Genomic DNA, 22,386 nt, shown 5'->3' on the forward strand with positions numbered 1-22,386 from the left:
CAGGAGGATGACGCCGTTTGCATCCCTAAAAATCGTCGCCATGAACTTTCCGCTCGATCCATTGTTTTAATTGTTGCTTAGTTTCTGGTGTGTAATGATGAGTCCAGGTTTCATCAGCGGTGACGCTAGACGCAAAAATTCCTTCGGAACTTACTTAAATTACTCTAAACACTGCTTCGAAGTTAACATCCGCATCCGCTTGTTGTTGCTTGTGAGCATTCGCGGCACCCATCGGGCCGACAATTTTTTCATCCCCAACTTATCATGTAAAATATTAATTGCCGCTCCAGTCGACACACCTATTGCACCTGTTACTTCGCACACACTCCTTCGTCGATCAGCGAGAATCATGTCGTGGACTTTTTGAATGACTTCCTCGGTAACTACGTCTGCCAGGCGTCCTGGTCGCTCCTCATCAAAAACAGATGTTCGCCCACGTTTAAACTCGTTGAACCAATATCTAACTGTGGTCATAGATGGCGAAGTGTCCTCATAGACAGCATCCAGCGAATTACCGAGCTATACTGCTCTTTTGAAATCTTAGCGAAAATCACGAAACACGTCGTACTCGAATAGATGCCAAATCCAAACTCGTATCGTAACGTCCCTATATGGGAGCAATGCATGTCCTGAACTTCTACTAGTTTCCTATGTTCCTCATTAAGTTCTGCATTTCCATAGATCGGTTTATGTTAATCTTGCGAAAGCGAGCTATTTTTCTTCTATGTCAATTTTTATTTTATAGCATTTATGGAGAGGTGGTTGATTTTTCTTCGGCAAGATTTGTGTTCACGTCCATGCTTCATTCTCTTTGTTTTTAAATTAATTTAAATTAAATTATATATTAATAGATTTTGAATATTTAATTTTTAAACCTATAAATGTATATATGTACGTATATGTATATGTATCAACTAAATATGCTATCTAGTAATGTAAGGTTTTCGATCATAGACTAACTAAACTTGAAATTGAGTGGCAGGTTATAGGATCTTCCGGTAAAGTTTGCTTGGGCTCGAACGTGTATTCTTTATTATTAAGATTATTTAATTCATAATATTGCTATATAGCCTGTGAAAATACTTAATCACACATTTAATTTTTTAATGCTTACTGAATTACAAATAAATTAACCTTATGGCAGCATGATTTTTTCGTCGCTCTCAATTTACGTAATTCACGTATCTTAAGAATTCAAACTAATAGCTCTTAAGGCTGGAGTTATTACATGTAGATGTTTTCCATTCCGCAAGTTGCTTCCAAGTTTGTTAAGTTACGTTCAAGTCTGGAGTAATCTATACATATAAAAAGAAGTTACATTTCCTTGGTAATCTTATAACTCAAGAACGGGCTCACCTATCCAAACCAAATTTTTAGGCTTTGTTTGGACTATTCAGTAGATGGTTTGTGTTTTGAAATTTTAAGAATCGGATACCAGGGTCTCGAGAAATAGGCCAAAACGTGAACCCTGGTAACCCTAGGATGTGTTTGTACAATATGGGTAGCAAATGGAAGCTGTTAATGATTTCTATAGTATAGAGTATTTTTCATACCGTTCCGTGACTAGGGTCTCGAGATATAATCCAAAATGTGGACCCGGGTAACCCTAGGATGTGTTTGTACAATATGGGTAGCAAATGGAAGCTGCTGATGATTCTATAGTATAGAGTATTTTTGATGCCGCACCGTGACTAGGGTCTCGAGATATCGGCCAAAATGTGGACCCCGATAACTTAAGGATGTGTTCGTACAATATGGGTAGCAAATGGGAGCTGTTGATGATTGCTATAGTATAGAGTATTTTTAATGCCCCTCCGTAACTAGGGTCTCGAGATATAGACCAAAACGTGAACCTGGATAACCCTAGGATGTGTTTGAACTACATGAGTATCCATTTCGGCAAAAATGTAAAGCACTTATGGATTTAATTGTGAAATTATATGTATTTGGGGAGGTGCGTTGCCATATGTACTCCATCGAATGGCAGAAAAGGGGATTGCCGCACGCACATATACTAATTTGTCTGGTACATAAAATAACTCCGGATCAAATCGATAGCCTTATATCAGCTGAAATTCCTAACCACACTGCTGATCCTGAGTTATTTCAAGTTGTCGTTAAAAACATGATACATGGACCGTGCGGTGAACTAAATGTGAATTCACCATGTATGATTGATGAATGGTTCGCTATATTAGTAGCAATGAAGCTGTCTGGAGGATTATGTCGTTTCCAATGCACGAAAGACATCCTGCCGTTGTTCACTTGGTTGTGCATCTTGAGAATGGCCAACGTGTTTATTTTAATATAGCAAATTTGTTGGAAAGAGCAGCACAACCCCCAGCAACTACGTTAACAGGTTTTTTCAAATTATGCGAAACTGATACATTTGCGATAACTTTGTTATATTCTGAAGTGCCTCAGTATTACACATGGAATGTGTCTTCGAAAAAATTTTAAAGACGTAAACAAGGAACAGCAGTTCATGGACATCCTGGCATTTTCCAAACAGATGCAATTGGCAGAATATATACACTACATCTAAACAATGTTGAGTGTTTTTATTTGAGATTGTTATTAGTTAACGTGAATGGCTCAAAATCATTTCAAGAATTGAGAACAGTCAACGGTCATTTGTGTGAAACATACCGTGAAGCATGCCAACTTTTGCATTTGTTGGAGGATGATGCACATTGGGATTCAACATTTCATGATGCATCTATTTCGGCTCATCCTCAATAAATTCGAATGCTGTTTGCCGTTATATTATCAACATGTATGCCATCAAAACCACTTGAATTATGAAACAAATATAAACATAATATTGCAGAAGATATTTTAATTCGTATGCGTTATCATGCAAGAAATCCTGATTTGTTGATAACTTTGGAAATGTACAACGAAGCTTTGATAATAATTGAAGATATATGTCTACGGATTGCAAATAAAACATTAGTACAATTGGGTATGACCGCACCAAATCGTGACATGCATGATCTGTTTGATCGTGAATTGCAACGTGAGCAGGAATTCAATTCTAATGATTTGCGTTTATTTGTACAATCGAATATAACCAAAACGAATATTCAGCAAAAACATGTATATGACACAATCATGCAAGCCATTTCCAATAATGCAGGTGGGTTATATTTCTTGGATGCACCTGGTGGTACAGGCAAAACGTTCGTTATATCACTGATTTTAGTCACTATTCGATCGGAACAGAAAATTGCATTGGCACTTTTGCATCTTCGGGAATTGCTGCTACATTATAAGAAGGTGGTCGGACAGCACACTCTGCATTAAAATTGGCATTGAATGTACAGGTGATTGAAACTCCAATTTGCAATATTTCAAGAAATTCTGCTATGGTAAAAGTTCTGCGATTAACGTGAATTATTTTATGGGATCAGTGTACAATGGCGAATAAAAAATTACTAGAAGCATTTAATCGAACAATGCAAGATTTACGTGTAACCAACAGCTTTTTGGTGGTGCTTTCATATTACTGTCAGGGGATTTTCGACAAACATTGCCTGCCATTCCTCGGTCAACTCCTGCTGATGAAATAAATGCCTGTTTGAAGTCATCAGCTATTTGGAGATATGTACAAAAATTGACACTGAATATTAATATGCGTATTCACCTACAAAATGATCCAGCTGCCCATGAGTTTTCAAAACAATTGTTACAAATTGGTGATGGTAAAATACAAATCGACAGAACCAACGGATTGATTACTGTACCGAACAATTTTTGTACAATTACGAAATCGATAGATGAATTGATTGAATGTGTTTTTCCAAATATTCTTCAGAATTACCGAAATCATGATTGGTTGAGAGAACGCGCCATTTTAGCACCGAAGAACATTAATATCAATGGCATTAATTTTCAAATTCAAGCAAAACTACTAGGTGTAGTCACGACATATAAATCAATTGACAGTGCTATGAATCAAGATGAGGCAATGAATTATCCACCTGAATTTTTAAATTCATTAGAACCGGCTGGTATGCCACCGCATTGCTTGAATCTGAAAGTGGGTTCTTTGATTATATTGTTGCGAAATATTAATTCACCAAAACTGTGTAATGGCACCAGATTGGCAGTGAAAAATTTATTGTCAAATTTGATTGAAGCTACGATCTTAACTGGTAAATCAAAAGGAGAAGTTTGGTTAATACCGCGTATCCCTATGATTCCAACTGATATGCCATTGAATTCAAACGATTACAATATCCTTTGCGTTTATCACTTGCGATGTCCATCAACAAAGCTCAAGGGCAAACACTTAACGTTTGTGGTGTGAATTTGGAGGAATCATGTTTTTCACATGACCAACTTGTTGCCTGTCGGGACCCCCAGCCGTTTGTTTATTCATGCTCAAAATGGAAAAACAAAAAATATTGTTTATCCAAATGTTTTGGATTAAGTTTTAAAATAGCTAGCAAATAATTAAATATATATTTTTTTTTGTAAATGAGTTTGATTTAATATTTCACTTTATACGTAGCGAAGTACTTACCGGGCCGCTAGTTATACTATAATTCGTAGAGAATGTAAAATGTTAAGTTCTCTAAATAAACGAACTCATCACACTACCTGAATTTATGTGGCAAAACGAAATAAACAATAAACAAATCTTTCAGTATTTGTTTCTATTTTGTGATACATAAAATAAAACAGTTATGGTTATAACATCGAAACCAAAGCCCAATCGTCCAAATGGAAGATTCCAGGAGAGCCAAGTGTCGATAGCAGAAAATCGCCAGACACGCAAAACACTTGTCTTATTTATGCGTCTCACACACAAACTAAACATGCTATGTCGCTAAAACCGTAAACATATGTATCTTCGAGACGAGTGTACCAACATAAAACAAAAATAACCGAAAGTCAAATGTACATAGCCCGCGAAATTTGAAAATGCACCTAATTTTTTGAGCAACCCTCGTACTTATAATTTGTACATTTCAAATGTTATTTAGCGGCTAATTTATTTTACAGAATCGCTATGAATGAATAAGTTTCGTGATATTGAATTATGTGATCCATTACATATTTATTTTTTACTTTTGTTAAATACAAAATGTTATGAAAAAAAGTATTCTTTGATTTAAAAAGATTAAGTGCTTTTAGTGTAGAAAAACGAACTTTTTCTAAGCTTTGGTGCATTTTGAAATTCAAAAATTGGCAACCGTATATACGAGTAATGTATGACTGTACAAGTAAAATCAATGCATGTGCCACTATTATAAACTGTTTGATCAGTTTTACTGACTAAAACGTAGTATATAATCATAGTTTTTAACCAATTATTAGTCACTTTCTGAATTATCTTCGATTTCTGGATCAATTTCTATCGAATCAATCGAAACAAGAGAATTCCGACTACGTGAATATACTGATTGCGCCGTCTTGAGAATGCGTTCATTATTGGCAAAGTCAACTGCAATCCGACATTCTTCCAAAAAGGCGGCCCCGAAAGGTACCTGTAGTGAGAAAACATAAAAATTTGCGGAGAGGATTCCATTGATAATTTATTGTATTTACCTCATAGTATCTAGCTTTTCGCGCTATATGTATGCACCACATTACTATGCCATAGACAAGAGAAAGACCACTTCCCACACCGAGCACCAGAAATACACCACCTAAATTGTTTAAATTCAAAGCTTCAGCATTGCCATTGCCGGTTTTTTTCTAAACAAAAAGCATCGAAAATGTGTAAAAGTTATTGAGGTCTTTGAGCTGCGCAAGCAATTTTGTTTATATCCATACATTACAAACACCAGCGCCCACTTCATTCCACCATTTCTTTTTTAAGCGCGCCAAAGCACCTTGTTCCTGAAGCTCCAACAATGCGTTATTAAATTTATCACGATATGGCCAATCTGTAAAATTATACAATATTATATGTTCAGTTTTAATATTAAATATATAAAGTTCTCCTTAGTTGCGCCTTTAAATAGAAGTTCAGCATAAGGGACAGCAACAAAAATATTTTTGGGGACATGCCAAATATGGCAAAATTCAATTGTTAATCATTTGCTTCTAATACAATATACCGGTAACGGTATATTCTCAAGTTAGTAAGATGATGATAATTCAATCTACAATGCCTTGTGACAATTCCTGTGATGATTTTAGGTTTAGGTTAAATCTATCTATTTAGGTTAAATCTACCGACCATTGATTTCGATTGTGATAAACTCGGTAGATTGCCCAAGTATGATTTTTTTTGCCTGAGTAAGAGAGGAAAGCTCAAATTTCATACTTAAGAATTTTACATCCAGCTCTGCATAGCATTGAAATGTTAAACCGTTGCTGTCTAACTCCATCTATGGCGGGTGTACATTAATATGGGATTATTTATAACGACATAACAGACTTTACGATATTGGGGAACTATATTTGATAATTGGTTATAATATAAAGGGTGATTTTTTAAGAGCTATAGGAAGTTTTTCAAAAAAACACACACGTAAAATTTAGAAAAATGCAAGAAATGTTTATTTAAATCGTCCAGTCCATATAATTAAATGTTTGAAGATTATTTCATGCAAATGTTGACCGCGACTACGCTTCAAATGGTCCATCCGCTTAGTCCAATTTTGGCATACTCTTTCCAATGTTTCGGCCGGTATCTCACATATAAATTCTTTAATGTTGTCTTCCAATGCGTTAATTGAAGCAGGCTTGTCTCAATAGACATGAGCTGTAACATAGCCCCACAAAAAATTATCTAAAGGCGTTATATCGCACGATCTGGGTGGCCAATTGACAGGTCCCTAACGTAAAATAAAATATTCACCGAACTCGCCTCTCAACAAGTCCATTGTTACGCGTGCTGTGTGGCATGTGCCACCGTCTTGCTGAAACCACATGTCATGCAAGTCAAGCTCTTACATTTTGGGCAAAAAAAGTTGGATATCACGGTAGCGCTCACCATTCAAAGTTACGTTACGACTCGCAGCATCTTTGAAGAAGTACGGTCCAATGATACCTCCAGCCCATAAACCGCACCAAACTGTAACCTTTTCTGGATACATTGGTAGCTCTTGCAATTCTTCTGGCTTCACTCCAAAAACGACAATTCTGCTCATTTACGTACCCATTGATCCAAAAATGAGCTTCGTCGCTGAACACAATTTTTCGATAAAAAAGTGGATCTTCGGCCAACTTTCCAAGAGCTCATTCACCAAAAATTCTACGTTGCGCTAGGCCGTTCGGCTTCAATTTTTGCACCAGCTGTATTTTGAAAGGCTTCACACCTAAATCCTTTCGCAAATTTTCCACGTTGTTGAGTAACAGAGGCCCAATTGCTGCGAACGGCGACGAATCGATAATTGATGGTAATCATTAACACTGGCCGATACGCGATATTTTCTTCAGTTCGCACTCTACGTAAGCGTGTTGGTGGTTTGATGTCCAATAATGTAAATTTGGTTCTAAATCAGTGGGTCGATTAAACTGACCATAAAATGGAAGAAGCGCGCGATAAACTTGATTAACAGAACACGCACTTTTATAATAAAATTCAATGATTTGCAAGCGTTGTTCGTTTGAAAGACGATTCATGGTTAAATTAGAGACCAAACTGAAGATGTTTGACAGTGAAACAAAACACGAAACCTGCGTCAGCTGTTTAAACTAACTGTTTAAAAAGATAATAGCTAAAAAATCACCCTTTAGTTGTAGGATAAATAGATGTATGTATATAGGTGGTCGGTAAACTTACTTTTTACCATAGCAATGCCATATCCCTTCTCGTCGAGCGTATCACCAATCTTCATCAAATTGCATTCCCGCACAATATTATATTCAATGGACGTGGACTCCATTAAAAAAGCGTAAAGAGAACCTGATTTAACATGTTCCACGCCTTCTTGATTTGTTTTAAAAAGTAAATGCGGATGCTGAATCATATATTCATTCATCTTTTTATAAACTTCATGCTCGGAGGTCTACAAAAGCGACATAAAATTTCAATATCTTACGTAAGTAGTGCTCAATATGTATTAATATTCTATGAAAATTGTAAAACATTTATGAATTGTTGACTGTTGTAATCTTAAAAGGAATAACGGATTTGAGAAATATATATTTAAAACACATACCGCAAAGAAATTTCGTGTGGAACCAGTGAGTTTAGCGCCATACTCCACGCCACCTTCATTATTAGCCAAATCTTCGACATTGTTAATGAGTCCGGAAGGATTTTCGACGGTAAGAAAAGCAGCCAAGTTGGCCGTGTAAGACGATAGTATGATTAGAGTGAAGAACCACCAAATGGATGCAAGTGTGCGTGTAGAGAGTGATCTTCGTTAAAATTAAAAAAATATAATAAATGCATATACGAATGACTAGCATACTTTGGTGCTATCTCGGAACCCTGCTGCAAAAACGCGCCTGTTGTAAACCAAAATGAGTTATTTAGCGTAAATTGATTTTCTAGTTCTTCGGGCTCCTCAATACATGGATATGGATTATCCCACTCTGTTGGCGATAGGCGGCCCAATATAAAAAAGCAAAACGATATTCCAATGTATACAAGGCCCAAGTAAATCCAAACTTCGTCGGAAAAAGGATCCATGAAAGAAAAAAGTTCAGGTGGTGCTTTTTGTGGCTTAATATATAAAATTGCAATGCCTAGAGAAAAAGATTCCGATAATAGACACTTAAATATGTTACAACTTTTTACTATATTTTTTTCGTATTAGATAGATTGATTTTGTTGTAGGTATATTTACCTAAGTTCATGAAAGGTATAGAAAAATCAATGATTTCCTCTCGTTCCGATGTTATTGTCAAGTCCGTAATAGCCAATTCTGCTCGCTTATCAAATGAAAAATATTAAACATGTACATATACTGAAAATATTTAAAGGCTCGACGGTAGGCTCACTTACACCTTCATTGATCTCCTTCATCATGCCCGTCGTTACGTTCGTTGTCTTGTTGAAGCTGCCATAATCACTGCCACCATTCATAAAAATATAATTGAAGCCTAATTTTGCGGCTAATTCTTTTATCAAGTCTATGCTATAGCCTTCATATTGATTGTTGCCGATCAATTTCTTGTGGCTCTCCACCATACTGGCGTAAGGTTTGTTCTACGATTATAGACCAAAATGGGCATATACATATATATACACATATACTTATATATATATTAATCTTAATATAAGAAAACTTGCATTTAATATCTTTATTGGCCGTATTGTTAGGAAATCTTATTCAAATTTAGGCTTTTTTAGGCTTCAATTGTTATATACGCCTTGTTTTTTCATAGACTAGAAATAATAAATAAGTATGCAAACCTACCGGCACTGAAATAAGAACACGAAAAGTTTTATTCACTAAAGAATTGGCATCTCCTTCGCTTGATAAATCTATCGGAGGTGGACGTTGTAGAGTCAAGTTGTTACGTTCATCCCAAGTGCCGATCTTGACAATTCCGGTAGGTTGCAGTTCTACAACATCCAGAATATAACCTTTACGTATATTACCCTCAAAGTATATTGGTCCCGTAATGGTGTTTTCCCGAATATTGATCTGTATGAATAAAAAAATTCTTTTTTTTGAACAAGAAAATCAGTCGAATCTGTGATATTTCGCAGCAAAGGCAAATAATATAAAACCAATTTGCTATCGCAAATAAATTATACCGAACGCATGTAGTTCCGAAATGTTGATCCATCTCGCTGCACTTCATTGCTACGGTCAGAACAGTTTAGTGGCTGAGGACGGTATACGAGATTTTTGGTGGTTTCAGCAAAAACTTGCACCGCGTCATACGTCATTGCCATTTCTAAAGTTATTGGGCAGGAACCTGCCGGATGGGAAAATAAATAAGTGTTCTGTACTTAAATATGTACACGTATAAAGTATTTATTTTTATTTTATAAAGGTTTACATAACAATAAAATTATTATACAAACTGAAAGTAGTGCAGACGTATAAAGTAACACGTCCACTTTATACGTGTATATACAGTTCTGTTTTTATTTCTCCAAATACCGACCATTATCAATTTGCTCATTTTCGTATCCGTTATAACCCAATTCCGATATGAGATTCTGGACAACTAATTGATTTTGTGAGAACATTCTTATGCCGGTTATATTCGCTTCACTATATTTATATTCTTCCAGATCAAAAGTATGGAAATCTAGATTGCCAATAATGTAGGAATATTTATTATTTATAATTCCAACTTGTTGCGCCTACAATCGGAAACAAGAACAATTAAAGGAAAAAATGTTAGTTAGCATTTACACAAATGCACATAGGCTATATTCTTTCTCATCCGAGCTATAAAAGAATACTAGGAAATTTAGCGAATTACATGAAGAGGAACAACTTAAAATATTCTACTTGTGTTGATATAACCGGTTTAACTCAAACAAGGCATAACTAGATGCGACCTGTAGCCCGTTTCTGTAACTATTCTCCGGTAAGTCCTCGATTTGACGTCCCACTGACGCCACTCTCACTTGTACCCACTGACATCTTCCATTCCAATTCAGTACTATCACTCGATTTGAAGTGTTTTTGTAACCAAATAAAATGCAATACAGGGTTTGATTGAAAAGTATGAGCCTTATTTTTTTAAGCAGTTTTATTAAACCCTTTGGCTTATACAACTAATATTCTTCAAAATAGGACCCTTGAGCGTCAATACGCCGCTGGTAGCGGTCATTCCACTGCAGGAAACATTTTTTAAACTCATCCGCCGGAATCGGGTTCAATTCGGCTGTCACAGTTTTTTGGATCGCGTCGATGGAGTCGAAATGCCTCCCCTTCAGCTTTCTTTTCAGGCGCGGGAACAAGAAGAAGTCCGAAGGGGACAGGTCTGGGCTGTAGGGAGGGTGGAGAAGCACCGGAACCCCCATCTTGGTCAATGCAGAGGAAGGCGGTGTGCGCCGGCGCATTGTCGTGATGAAGGGTCCAATTGTTCGACGTCCTCCCGGCCTTCCTTGAATGACTTGTGCCACCGTTTTATCTGGGAACTGGACAGAGATTGGTTCCCGTAAGCCTATTTGAGTAGCCCAATGGTTTCGGTACCCGTTTTGTTTAGCTTTACGCAAAATTTGATCGAGTAACGTTGCTCCAACGGTCGCTGCATTTTCACCACTGCAAAATCCTAGTACACTTTTAAAACAGCTTTCACGCGCGGAGCGTTGTTGACTGCACCGCTGTTGGCAGCGAACTGGGACCGGTTTCTAGTGGAAGGGGAAGGTCCAACGATCATTTTTCCCCATCAGCCGATTCGGTTGATCGCTTGGCAGATACTCCGCGCGGGAAGACTCATTACTTTTCAATCAAACCCTGTAAGGCCGATCGTTATATTCACTTGGGCTTAAGGTGGTGACAAAACACACTTCGTTTGTTATAGGTATATGTGAATACTTTATAACAGAAGCCAGCAAATAGTTGTGTAATCTATTGAGCTTTATCTTTTGACTCTTAGTCTAAGTCACGAAATATAATTTATATATATTTGTATTATATAATTGGTGCTTACACCCTTCTTGGGAGCTTTGCCGAACTCACCCTCCTATTTATGGCGTGGGTCTTGGTACTGTTTCACAAATGGAGGGACCTACAGTTTTAAACCGTCTCCGAACGGCAGATATTTTTTTTTATGAAGAACTTTTTCATGGTAGAAATACACTCGTAGGTTTGCCATTGCCTGCCGAGGGGCGACCACTTTTAGAAGAACCGTTTTCTATAATTTTGGTGTTTCATGTACGGAGATTCGAACATACGTACTTCCGAATGGTAGCCATGTACGCCCCATGCGACTACGGCGGGTTACGGGTTAACTATGCTTTATAAAATAACAGAATTTCTGGTCCGTACTTTTTGGCTATATTCTTGTTCTTTTTATGTTTATATCAAATGTACTTACATATTTAAATAGACATAAGGGACATACAATTTATTGTGTGATATGAATTGAAAATATGCACTTGGGAAACTCTAGCTAAACGACAAATTGTAAAATATAACCGATTTCGGGTGCTTTTTTTGAAAGTCGAATGCAAAAGAATATAGCAATAGTTGCACTGTCTTACCTGCCTTAAAAGATCGGCCACAGATGAAGTGGAGCCTACCACAACTATTTGTCCATCTTTTGATTTTCGTACACGTCGAAGAACAGCCTTGTAATTTCCATTCAATTTGAGATCGTACCGAAGTACATTAATGACTGGGCCGTCGCTGGCGTAGAAGGACATTAAACCATTTAATATGCTTAAATAATCGGCTGTAAGTGAAGTGGTTAAAAATTATTTACTGATGTAAGTTTTTATGCTTACACGATTCATAGAGAAAAATAAAACGGGTCCATTCAAATATATCAATTAAATCATGCAATATGCGGGCCAAATCCAATGGATGGGGATAGAGATTGAAACCTTCCAAATGCTCGCTCATATGCGGGTACACATAGAGTACGTCCTTGGCATCACATATTGTTAACAGATGTGATGATGTTTGACGGGAAGAAGGGCCGAAAATGGCACCTATACCAGCCTGAAAACATTTCGATAATTTTTAATGTAAATTTTTGTTTTTTTAATCTTATCAATATGTACCATCTGTATCAAAAAGTTCTCGGAACAACTACACATATTTTCCCTTTTCTACAGTTTTAAAAATGGATTTGAATTTGCAACAACGAGTTGGTATTAAATTTAGTGTTAAAAGTGGATTTAACGGCGCGAGAAGCTTGGAAATGTTGGGAAACTTTTTCGGTAATGATGCTTTCGGTAATGATGCTTTCGGTAATGATGCTCTCTACATTTACGAGTGGCATGAACTCCTCAGAAGAGATTGTGGAGAACGTAGTGGCAGGCCATCAACATCGAAAGCTGATGAAAACATCAATTAAGTGAAAGAAAAGTTGATAAATAACCGCAAATAAACCATAAATGACCTGGCAGAGGACTTGAACATTGCTTATGGACCCATTCAGGACATTCTAGTATATGATTTGGGTTTGCGCCGTGGTGCTGCAAGGTTGGTCCTAAAGGTCCTGAATTTCATGCAAAAAAGGGACCGCAATGATATCGCCAAAGACAAAAAACATTCGTCAAACACATCATTACTGGAGGTCGAGACATCAGGCGTGTGAGTAGAAAGCTCCGAATGAACCAAGACCAAAACACCACACCGTTTTCAGTTAAAAGAGAAAGAGATGCTCACGGATTTTATGGATTACAACGATATTGCCACGAATTTTTGTTAGGAAGTTAGACAGTTAATAAAGATTATTCGCCAAAAAAGAAAGGGTTTTGAAACCCAACTTGTGGATTTTGCACCATTAAAACACACCTTCACATAGTGCCAACATTATCCGTGAACTTTTGACTAAGAACGAAACAAATAACACTTTTTCTGTTTGATGGAGCCAAAAAACGACTACGGGGAATACATTTTAACAGCCGAAAGGAGGTAATAAAAAAAAATCGAAGGCGGCCCTGATGTTTATACTGAAAATAGAGCTCCAGAAATCGGAAACACATATACTAATTATTGCAAACAATTATAAATTAAATTGTTTTTAAAATGCTAGTGGATAAATTTACTTTTACGTATTTTGGTGAAAAAGTTTACAACAGGGGAAGGCTACGTACGATACGAGAGTTACTATTTATATTGTATTTGTGGCTTTGGACACTTCCAGTGTGGCCAACTTATAAATTTTACCATAAACGCACTCAAAAAGTTTTGATTCGCTAACCATATTATACTTTAATACGTTTCAATCCCCGAGTTTGAGAGAGTTTTCAAATGTCTCCACTGGTTGTTTGATGGAAATTTTCTCGATATCGACAAAACATAGATGCAAAACATTATTACCCTGTTTCGATAAGAATGCAATAACAAAGGGGGAAAATTACGAAAATGAATCGTATTGCCATTATTTAATAGTAAAGTGCATGCAAACCCAACGCAAGGCGCTGTAAAAGGCGGGTTTGAAATGGGTTTGCCTCAAGGCGAATCGATTAAAGGCGATATCAGTAGACCTGTAATTTTTTGTTGTTTTGGGCATTAGGGTGGTGAGAGTCAATAAGATTTTGTATGATCACCTTGTGATAGAACAGATATGTTCGCGTTGTATACCACGAAAAAGGCTCTAAAAATGCGATTGGTCAAAAAATTGCTTCGAAAATCCGTTCATCATGGAGAAAATTTTGGAAAAAATTAAAAAAAAATTAAATTTTTCCCATGTTAGGCCAGAAATATAAGTAGCAACATCGTACAAGTGCGATTGTAAAAAGAATTGAGTTTACTATATAATAATATACATAGAAGATACAAATGATAAGTTATATTCTTTAAAGTTATTTGACATGTAACATTTATAGCTGTGCATATGATAAAACTCAACTAAGCGCTGATAATCGTCTTGCAATTACTAAAAAATTGAACCGATAAAACTATTTTTACTATTTTTACGTTGTTTTAATACATACACAATTTTTGCTTTTTTACTACATTTATATGTATTACCGAAATGGGGCTACCAAAAAAGTGAAATTAAGTAAGTGACTTTCCCTTCTTTATTGCATGATAAAACAGAGGTAAAAAAACAGAACTTCCGTAGTAAATTTAAATTTATTATTTTTATATTATTAATTAGTTTTGTATTATTTACCATATGTTTCAGCACACATTATTCTTGCATAGGGAAATTTATACTTAGAGTCTTAGCGAAAATAGTATTTAACACAAACTTTATCAGAGTTTTTGACTTTTTACCTATTCCTATTTCTGAAACCGATTTTTCTGCAGCAGCATTATTATTAGGTGAAGAAATAAGCAATATTTTTCCAAAATATATTTTTGTTGCTTTTGCTTTTATTTTGCAAAGTTGCAGAATATCGGATTGATCACAGCTACTTACACATTTCACAGTTAAGAAATCTCACTGTTTTAAATTTCAACTGTTTGCTTATTAAATTTGTTCGAGTCAGTAACAATTGACTTCATTTTTAATAAAAAAGGAATATCTGCGTTTTCCTTTTTAAAATTATAAGAAATTTTATTTCTCACAACTTAGCTCAAAATTGATGTATTTTCGATTTTTTCAAATTCAAAAAAAGTTTAAAGAGATTTGAAGTCAAGCGGAGTTGATTTCTTATTTTCTGAGAATACGGAGTAAATATTTCTATCGGAGGAAACTTTATGCCATCATACCTACAAATCTATAAGTAGACGATCATTAAGTTTACTGCAAAAATTTTGTACAGATGAGACCACTTGACTTCAAACCCAGAGTCCCGCATGCCATATTTATCAAAGAACGCCAAAAATGCGAGGCATAAAAAATAACATTTTAAAATTAAAATTCATAATTATTATTCAATCAAAAATTGTACTTTTTTTACGGATATAACTTTATCGAAAATTGAAAACTCCGTTTATCCAGCGGCAGTATTGACCTGTGGATGAGGAAGATATTTATTTGTAGGTATGGATCGATTTCAGGTTTGAAAGATCAAAATAAATCTTAAAATCGTAATGAGAAATTGTGAGTTTTATGATATAAATTTTCGCACTGTAACCACATAAATACTAAATTCTTTAATCACAACATTTGTTATATTAAAATTGGCTTAAGAGCATGGAAGATTTCTTTGGCTCTGGGATTTAGTATAATAAAACATTTTTGTCTAGTTGATTCATACAGAACATTTTAGTTATTAGTTACTAAAATATGATATATTACATCTATACGTACCTGCATAAATTTACATAGTTGGGCGTACCCTTGTACTGAATCACCAAAATTTGTTTCTTCACTTTTCCCTATTATCGGTATGCCGAGACCAGTGTTGGCTATAGTGATGGCGTACTCAAATGTTTTATGTAATTTCTCCGCATTGTGATCGGAAATAATTCCTATAAATTAAGGCAGTCGTGGTATCAACGAAAAAATATGCATATAAAGTATAGGGGTTTTCAAACAGAGGTGTTATTTTGATATTCAAAGAAAAATTATATTTTTTAATATAAATAATCGGATATTTATTTCATTATAAAGAGGAAGGTATGCAGGCAACTGACCACCACGACCACGCTTAAAAGACAAAATCCTTTTCATGAAATTTTCCATAACCGAATTGCAAAGTGGCTGCCCTATGTACTCGATAGCCTCACAAATTCCATCTTTGAGGTCTTGAATCGACCCTGGGCTGTTGGCGTAGACCTTCTCTTTCACGTGACCCCAAAGAAAAAAGTCACAAGGTGTTATAGTAAATCACAAGATCTCGGTGGCCAATTGTTACCACTTCATCGAGACATAATACGATCCGGAAACTTTTCCCGAAAAATATCACTGGTTTCGTTGCTTCTGTGCTTCTGTGTTGAAAATATACGTTGTCCAGATCAATACCATCCAATTCAGGCCATTAATAATCTCTCGATAGCGCAATCCATTCCCCAATAACACCTGTTATTGGAAAATCCTTTATAATATATTCCCATTTTAAGAAATAAGCTGTAAGAAACGCTAGGCTCAAATTTCGCGACATTTTATGGAGAGTCATACCTCTAATGGTGAAAATACTTTACGCTCATGGCAAACATTTTTCTTCACACCAAGGTCTATCATGTTTATACAGTCTGTGTCAAAAGAAAAGAACCGGTTTTTTTCTTGTAACTTGTAAGATATATCATACATATGATGTTCTGATTTTTGCTGCATGATAGTCCTCCTCAAGGGCTACGACGTCGGTCCTAACTCAGGTTAGTGTCGTTCGAAACTTTCCCGTAAACGCAACCACACAAAAATGAGTGAGAAGTACGCGAAGTGTTTTGAGGCGGTATTTTTATGCGCGCATTCGAAAGGGCCGAAATTATCTTACGCCGCGGTTGCAAGGTAGGTAGGTAGGTGAAATGGTTGAAATGCCGGTCTGGCACTCCTCAAGTAGCACTAAAATGCAAAGCGCCGTTTTGATACCATTATGAGACCTCTACAGACAAATATCTACAGCCAGCCAGAGCTGTTCATATAATGGAGGAGATTGATTGGATTTAGATTTAGATTGGCGACTGCCTGGGGCGTCGAAGAAAGGAGCACCCAGTGACCTTAGTCGTCTAGCTGCCAAACCCAGACATTTACAGAGAAAATGCTCTACAGTCTCCTTCTCTGAAAGGTCCCCACAGCTTCTGCAATGGGGGTTAAATGGTAACCTTAGCTTTTCCGCATGTGTGCCGATCGTCCATTGACCGGTAAACACAGCTATGAGTTTGGAAATTGAATGGCGAGAAGTTCAAAGGACTTTCTGAGTCCTTCGCATATCGTATTGGGGCCAAAGGATGTTCGAAATATCACATGAAAAAATGGATCTCCATCTTTTCTGCGCTTTCCTGACAAATAATTTGTGCAGTTCCCCTTTAACAACTGTCAGGAGGAAGCCGATTACAGGGTAGGAGGTCTCTGAGACCAATTCAGGCGCCTTCTTGGCAAGCTCATCATCGATTTCATTTCCCTCCATTCTCCTATGTCCTGGAACGAAGATCAGAGAAATGTTACCTGCACACCTAAGAGATTTGATCTCCTTCATACAGGTGTTTACTAATTTCGTTCTGCACCATAGCGTCGTCAGAGCCTTAATCGCGGCTTGACCAAGTGACCGTGGCTGCAAAAGTGATTAAAAAATCAAAAAAGTTTGTTGTAATGTGAAATCAGCGGTATAAGGTGTACAAAAATGTTTATGACTTTTCCGAGCGCGGCTTGAAGCGAGTGACGACAAAAAAGCAAGATAAACTTTTTAAGCGGGACCCTTCTGTCCGACTACGTCTAGCACGATCAGTTCTTGCTGAAGAGGGAATATATGTGAGTATCAACACCATCTAAGGAGGCGAACATATCCTACCGTCCCACATCATCAAAACCACTGCTCTCAGAAAATCACATTGAGAAACAACAAAACAAGAAAATGGCGTCACAGTATTGGACTGGCCTTCCCCCAGTCCCCAGACGCCAACCCCATTAAAAATGTGTGGGGAACTATGAAAAAGCATCTTGCTGGAAGGCCAGTCCATGATTTAAAGTAACTCGTGCATCAAGTTCGCAAAATTTCTAGTTCTGTTTGTCGACGAGCTACGCAGAAAAACTGATTCAAAGCATGAAGAAGTACAGTAGTTTTGTATATACTTTCATGTAAAAAAAAATTTAAATATATACCTTTTATACTTCATGAATAATCGCGGCTCCTTTTTTCTGACACAGACTGTATGTATTGTGGGCGGCACACGCACACTGCAAATGAGGTGAGAAGTTTTAAGATTTTACTTTTGCGTATTTAAAATTTTTTTTATATGCCCATCATCTTAAAGATTTTTCATAGTGCACACTTAGAATGTCTCTCACAGAACTCCAACTTTCTTTCAGGTGTACTCCATCTTAGTCAAATAGCAATCAGAAATTGCCAGAATTCGGCAGAAGTTACAATTTTAATTCTAGTTAAGACCTGTTTTACAATAGGGAAGCTAAAAGTAGGATGCATAACTCTAAATTTCTACAATGAAGACATTTCATTCATTTCATTAAATGGGATCACTTTCACTATAAGTTACTTTATTTAGCAGAACAAAGATGTCATACATTTATTATGAATAAATAGATACGGAATTTAAAACATACAAATATTTTTGGGGACATATGTATTTGGTGAAAAGCTAAAATCTTTAATAATCTTAACATTAATCAAAGCCTTAAACTGAATTTGAAGTGTGGGTGAATTAGAGTACCCAGTTGATTTAATATAGTAATATTATTACAATAAGTAATAAATATTTATTATATGGTATGCCAGTCCAAATGCCTGGGTCTTGCTTTCACTTGATGCAAATGAAATGAAACGAGTACACCTAGAGCCTCTCAAGTCACACCTAGGCCATTCAAAAACAAAAAAACAAAAAAGGAAGAAAGGAAGATTAGTTTTTGTAGTTCTATACAACGAATACAACCTTTAAATATGTAACCATTTCTAACTACCCAAAAGCTGCAAAAAATACATAATTACAAAGAAAACTTTATTTGAATATTGATATTTCCCAAACTTGATACATGTAGTTAAAAGAAAAAATGTTCAGAGAAGGCAAAAAAAAGAGAAGGTAGTCAAATAAATTAAAGCTCTAAAAAATGTATACTTGAGGCAAAATATAATATATTTTTTAACGATATTATGATGATTGAATCGATTCCACGCCTGCTCTACATCACATGACCGAATTTATTGACTGTATCTTTAAAGATAAAGAATTTGTAAAAATGCAGTTTGTTGATGAACTCGAAACAGTGAATGAGACAGAAAGGATATTGATATAGACACGTCCATTTCATGATTCATTTCTGAATATAGCAGATGATAATGATCCAGCAATTTTTAATTCAGTAGATATTGATTATAATCCGCCTACTAGTATTCCATATAACACCAAACATCATTAAGATTAATTCGCGTCAAGCAAAAGGAAGAAAGGCATTTGCAACTTCCACATCAGTATTTGTATATTTTATACACGAATTATGGGGAAATGTCACACATCATGGAACAGTGAATACAGCACACTTACCGATCGGTATTTCTACATCGTCGCCATTATTGTCGAGGTCATTCGACCATGCCTTTACATATAAATTAAATGCTAATGTTAGAATTAATGTTTTTAATATATTCATTTCAATAACTTTCACATTTGTTGTAATTTTAACAAAAATATTTATTATTCACTTATTTCTTGGCTTGTTTGTTTATTTTTAATATTAAAATTTTATTTCTCTTTTTTCATACGCCAAATTACACTGCCAATGCATCGAAGAGCAACAAATAGCGAGAGCAACTAAATTTAAAGAATTGTCTGCTTCCAAATAGCTAGAAACTTAATGGAATTTTCGAATACTTCACAAAAAGCTTTCGAAGTTTTTGATATTTTTAATATGTACGCACGGCAAGAGTGATAGAATACAAAATTGCGCTCTCACCATCTGCCGCTCGGTAGCGAAATAATACTATAGCCCCCCATTTGTAGAACGCACAACATAAATGGGAGGAGAATGAGAGAATGGAACGTTGTGCGCCTCTTTAGAAATTCCAAAAATATGTAGGTATGCATATTAGGTAACATATTTACTTTGTACTTAATTCGTCCTTCAAAAATGGAATCAAAATTGTAGGAAATCACTTAGGGCTTTAACAAGAAGTTCATTAGGAAAATCTCCTTCAGTATAAAAACGGATTAACAAAAGGGGTCGTGAAAGATGTTGGTAAGAACAGGATAAAAACATCTCTTTCTTTTTTCCTCTCGGTATTTACGATCATATGTGAGTTTGGATCACGTTATTGAATTTTTGTCCTTATAAAAGGTAGTTAAATTTTAAGGGCCGATGTTGAATGTGAACCACACCTAAACGTTAAGTTTTTTTCTGCATTTTATTAGTCATTTTTCAATTTCAGATTAATTCAATTTGAACCATGGAAAGATACATAATCGAGCAACGCGTTAAAGTTATTCTGGCTTATTATGAAAACGGGCGTTCAAATCAAAATGCATATCGCGCACTTCGTGATTTTTTCGGTTAATTTAATCGTCCAAATGTGCGTACAATTGGCAAAATTGTGCAAAAGTTTGAGCAAAACGGGTCTGTAGGAGATGTGAAAACACCAGTGCATGCTCGCACAGCTCATACTGCAGAAAATATTGCTGCTGTTCGCGATAGTGTGGTTGAAGAGCCACCTCAATTCGTCGTCGTGCCCAATAATTGCACCTCTCACGTTCGTCGTTGATGAACATTATGCATAAAGATTTGCACTTACAGGCTTTCAAGGTACAATTGACTCAAGAACTAAAGCCTCTTGACCATTTCAAGCGTCGTCAATGGTCAGAATGGTGGCAGGAAATGGCAACAGTGAATTTTCGAAGAAAATCATCTTCAGTGATGAGGCACATTTTCACCTCAGTGGATCCGTCAATAAGCAGAATTGCCGCATTTGGGCGAATGATAATCCAAGAGTGATTGCCGAAAAACCAATGCACCCACAAAGAGTGACTGTTTGGTTCGGTTTATGGGCTGGCGGTATCATTGGGCCGAATTTTTTCTAAAATGAGGCCGGTCAGGCAGTTACTGTGAATAGTGTTCGCTATTGTGAGATGATAACGAACTTTTTTTGGCCCGAATTGTAAGATATGGATATGGACAATATGTGGTTTCAACAGGACGGTGCCACTTGTTACACAGCTAACGAAACAATTTGGGCGAAAAATTTGATTGCCGAATAATCTCACGTCGCGGCGATGTCAATTGGCCGCCAAGATCATGTGATTTGACACCGTGGGTAAGAAATTTCAAAACATCAATTAGAAATAATTGCACAATCAATTAAGAAGCCTCTTTACATTATTCGTCATACCTTCGGGATTTGTAGTCAGTGTTTTGAGTCCTATTAGGCGAGGGATATGAACAAACAATATGACGTTTAAATCTTTATTTTACTAAAAGGTTTTTATACTAAGTTTGATATGTATTTGGTGAAAAGCTAAAATCTTTAATAATCTTAACATTAATCAAAGCCTTAAACTGAATTTGAAGTGTGGGTGAATTAGAGTACCCAGTTGATTTAATATAGTAATATTATTACAATAAGTAATAAATATTTATTATATGGTATGCCAGTCCAAATGCCTGGGTCTTGCTTTCACTTGATGCAAATGAAATGAAACGAGTACACCTAGAGCCTCTCAAGTCACACCTAGGCCATTCAAAAACAAAAAAACAAAAAAGGAAGAAAGGAAGATTAGTTTTTGTAGTTCTATACAACGAATACAACCTTTAAATATGTAACCATTTCTAACTACCCAAAAGCTGCAAAAAATACATAATTACAAAGAAAACTTTATTTGAATATTGATATTTCCCAAACTTGATACATGTAGTTAAAAGAAAAAATGTTCAGAGAAGGCAAAAAAAAGAGAAGGTAGTCAAATAAATTAAAGCTCTAAAAAATGTATACTTGAGGCAAAATATAATATATTTTTTAACGATATTATGATGATTGAATCGATTCCACGCCTGCTCTACATCACATGACCGAATTTATTGACTGTATCTTTAAAGATAAAGAATTTGTAAAAATGCAGTTTGTTGATGAACTCGAAACAGTGAATGAGACAGAAAGGATATTGATATAGACACGTCCATTTCATGATTCATTTCTGAATATAGCAGATGATAATGATCCAGCAATTTTTAATTCAGTAGATATTGATTATAATCCGCCTACTAGTATTCCATATAACACCAAACATCATTAAGATTAATTCGCGTCAAGCAAAAGGAAGAAAGGCATTTGCAACTTCC

General features: G+C 35.9%; 1 protein-coding gene across 1 annotated transcript; it reads right to left on the bottom strand.

The window, feature by feature from the left end:
- Positions 1-5,057: 5,057 nt before the first annotated feature.
- LOC129244099 (glutamate receptor ionotropic, kainate 2-like) lies at positions 5,058-19,848 on the bottom strand. The gene is made up of 15 exons (XM_054881718.1): positions 19,605-19,848; positions 15,760-15,920; positions 12,329-12,545; positions 12,086-12,276; positions 10,030-10,231; positions 9,674-9,837; positions 9,330-9,560; positions 8,915-9,118; positions 8,757-8,841; positions 8,379-8,655; positions 8,124-8,325; positions 7,745-7,970; positions 5,785-5,897; positions 5,557-5,706; positions 5,058-5,495 (listed from the first exon to the last, which is right to left on the bottom strand). Exons 1-15 carry the CDS (start codon positions 19,708-19,710, stop codon positions 5,322-5,324), a joined length of 2,703 nt encoding a protein of 900 aa, XP_054737693.1. The 5' UTR covers positions 19,711-19,848; the 3' UTR covers positions 5,058-5,321.
- Between the last annotated feature and the right edge of the window lie 2,538 nt (positions 19,849-22,386).

The sequence above is a fragment of the Anastrepha obliqua genome, chromosome 1 (assembly GCF_027943255.1).
Source record: "Anastrepha obliqua isolate idAnaObli1 chromosome 1, idAnaObli1_1.0, whole genome shotgun sequence".
Taxonomy (NCBI): domain Eukaryota; kingdom Metazoa; phylum Arthropoda; class Insecta; order Diptera; family Tephritidae; genus Anastrepha; species Anastrepha obliqua.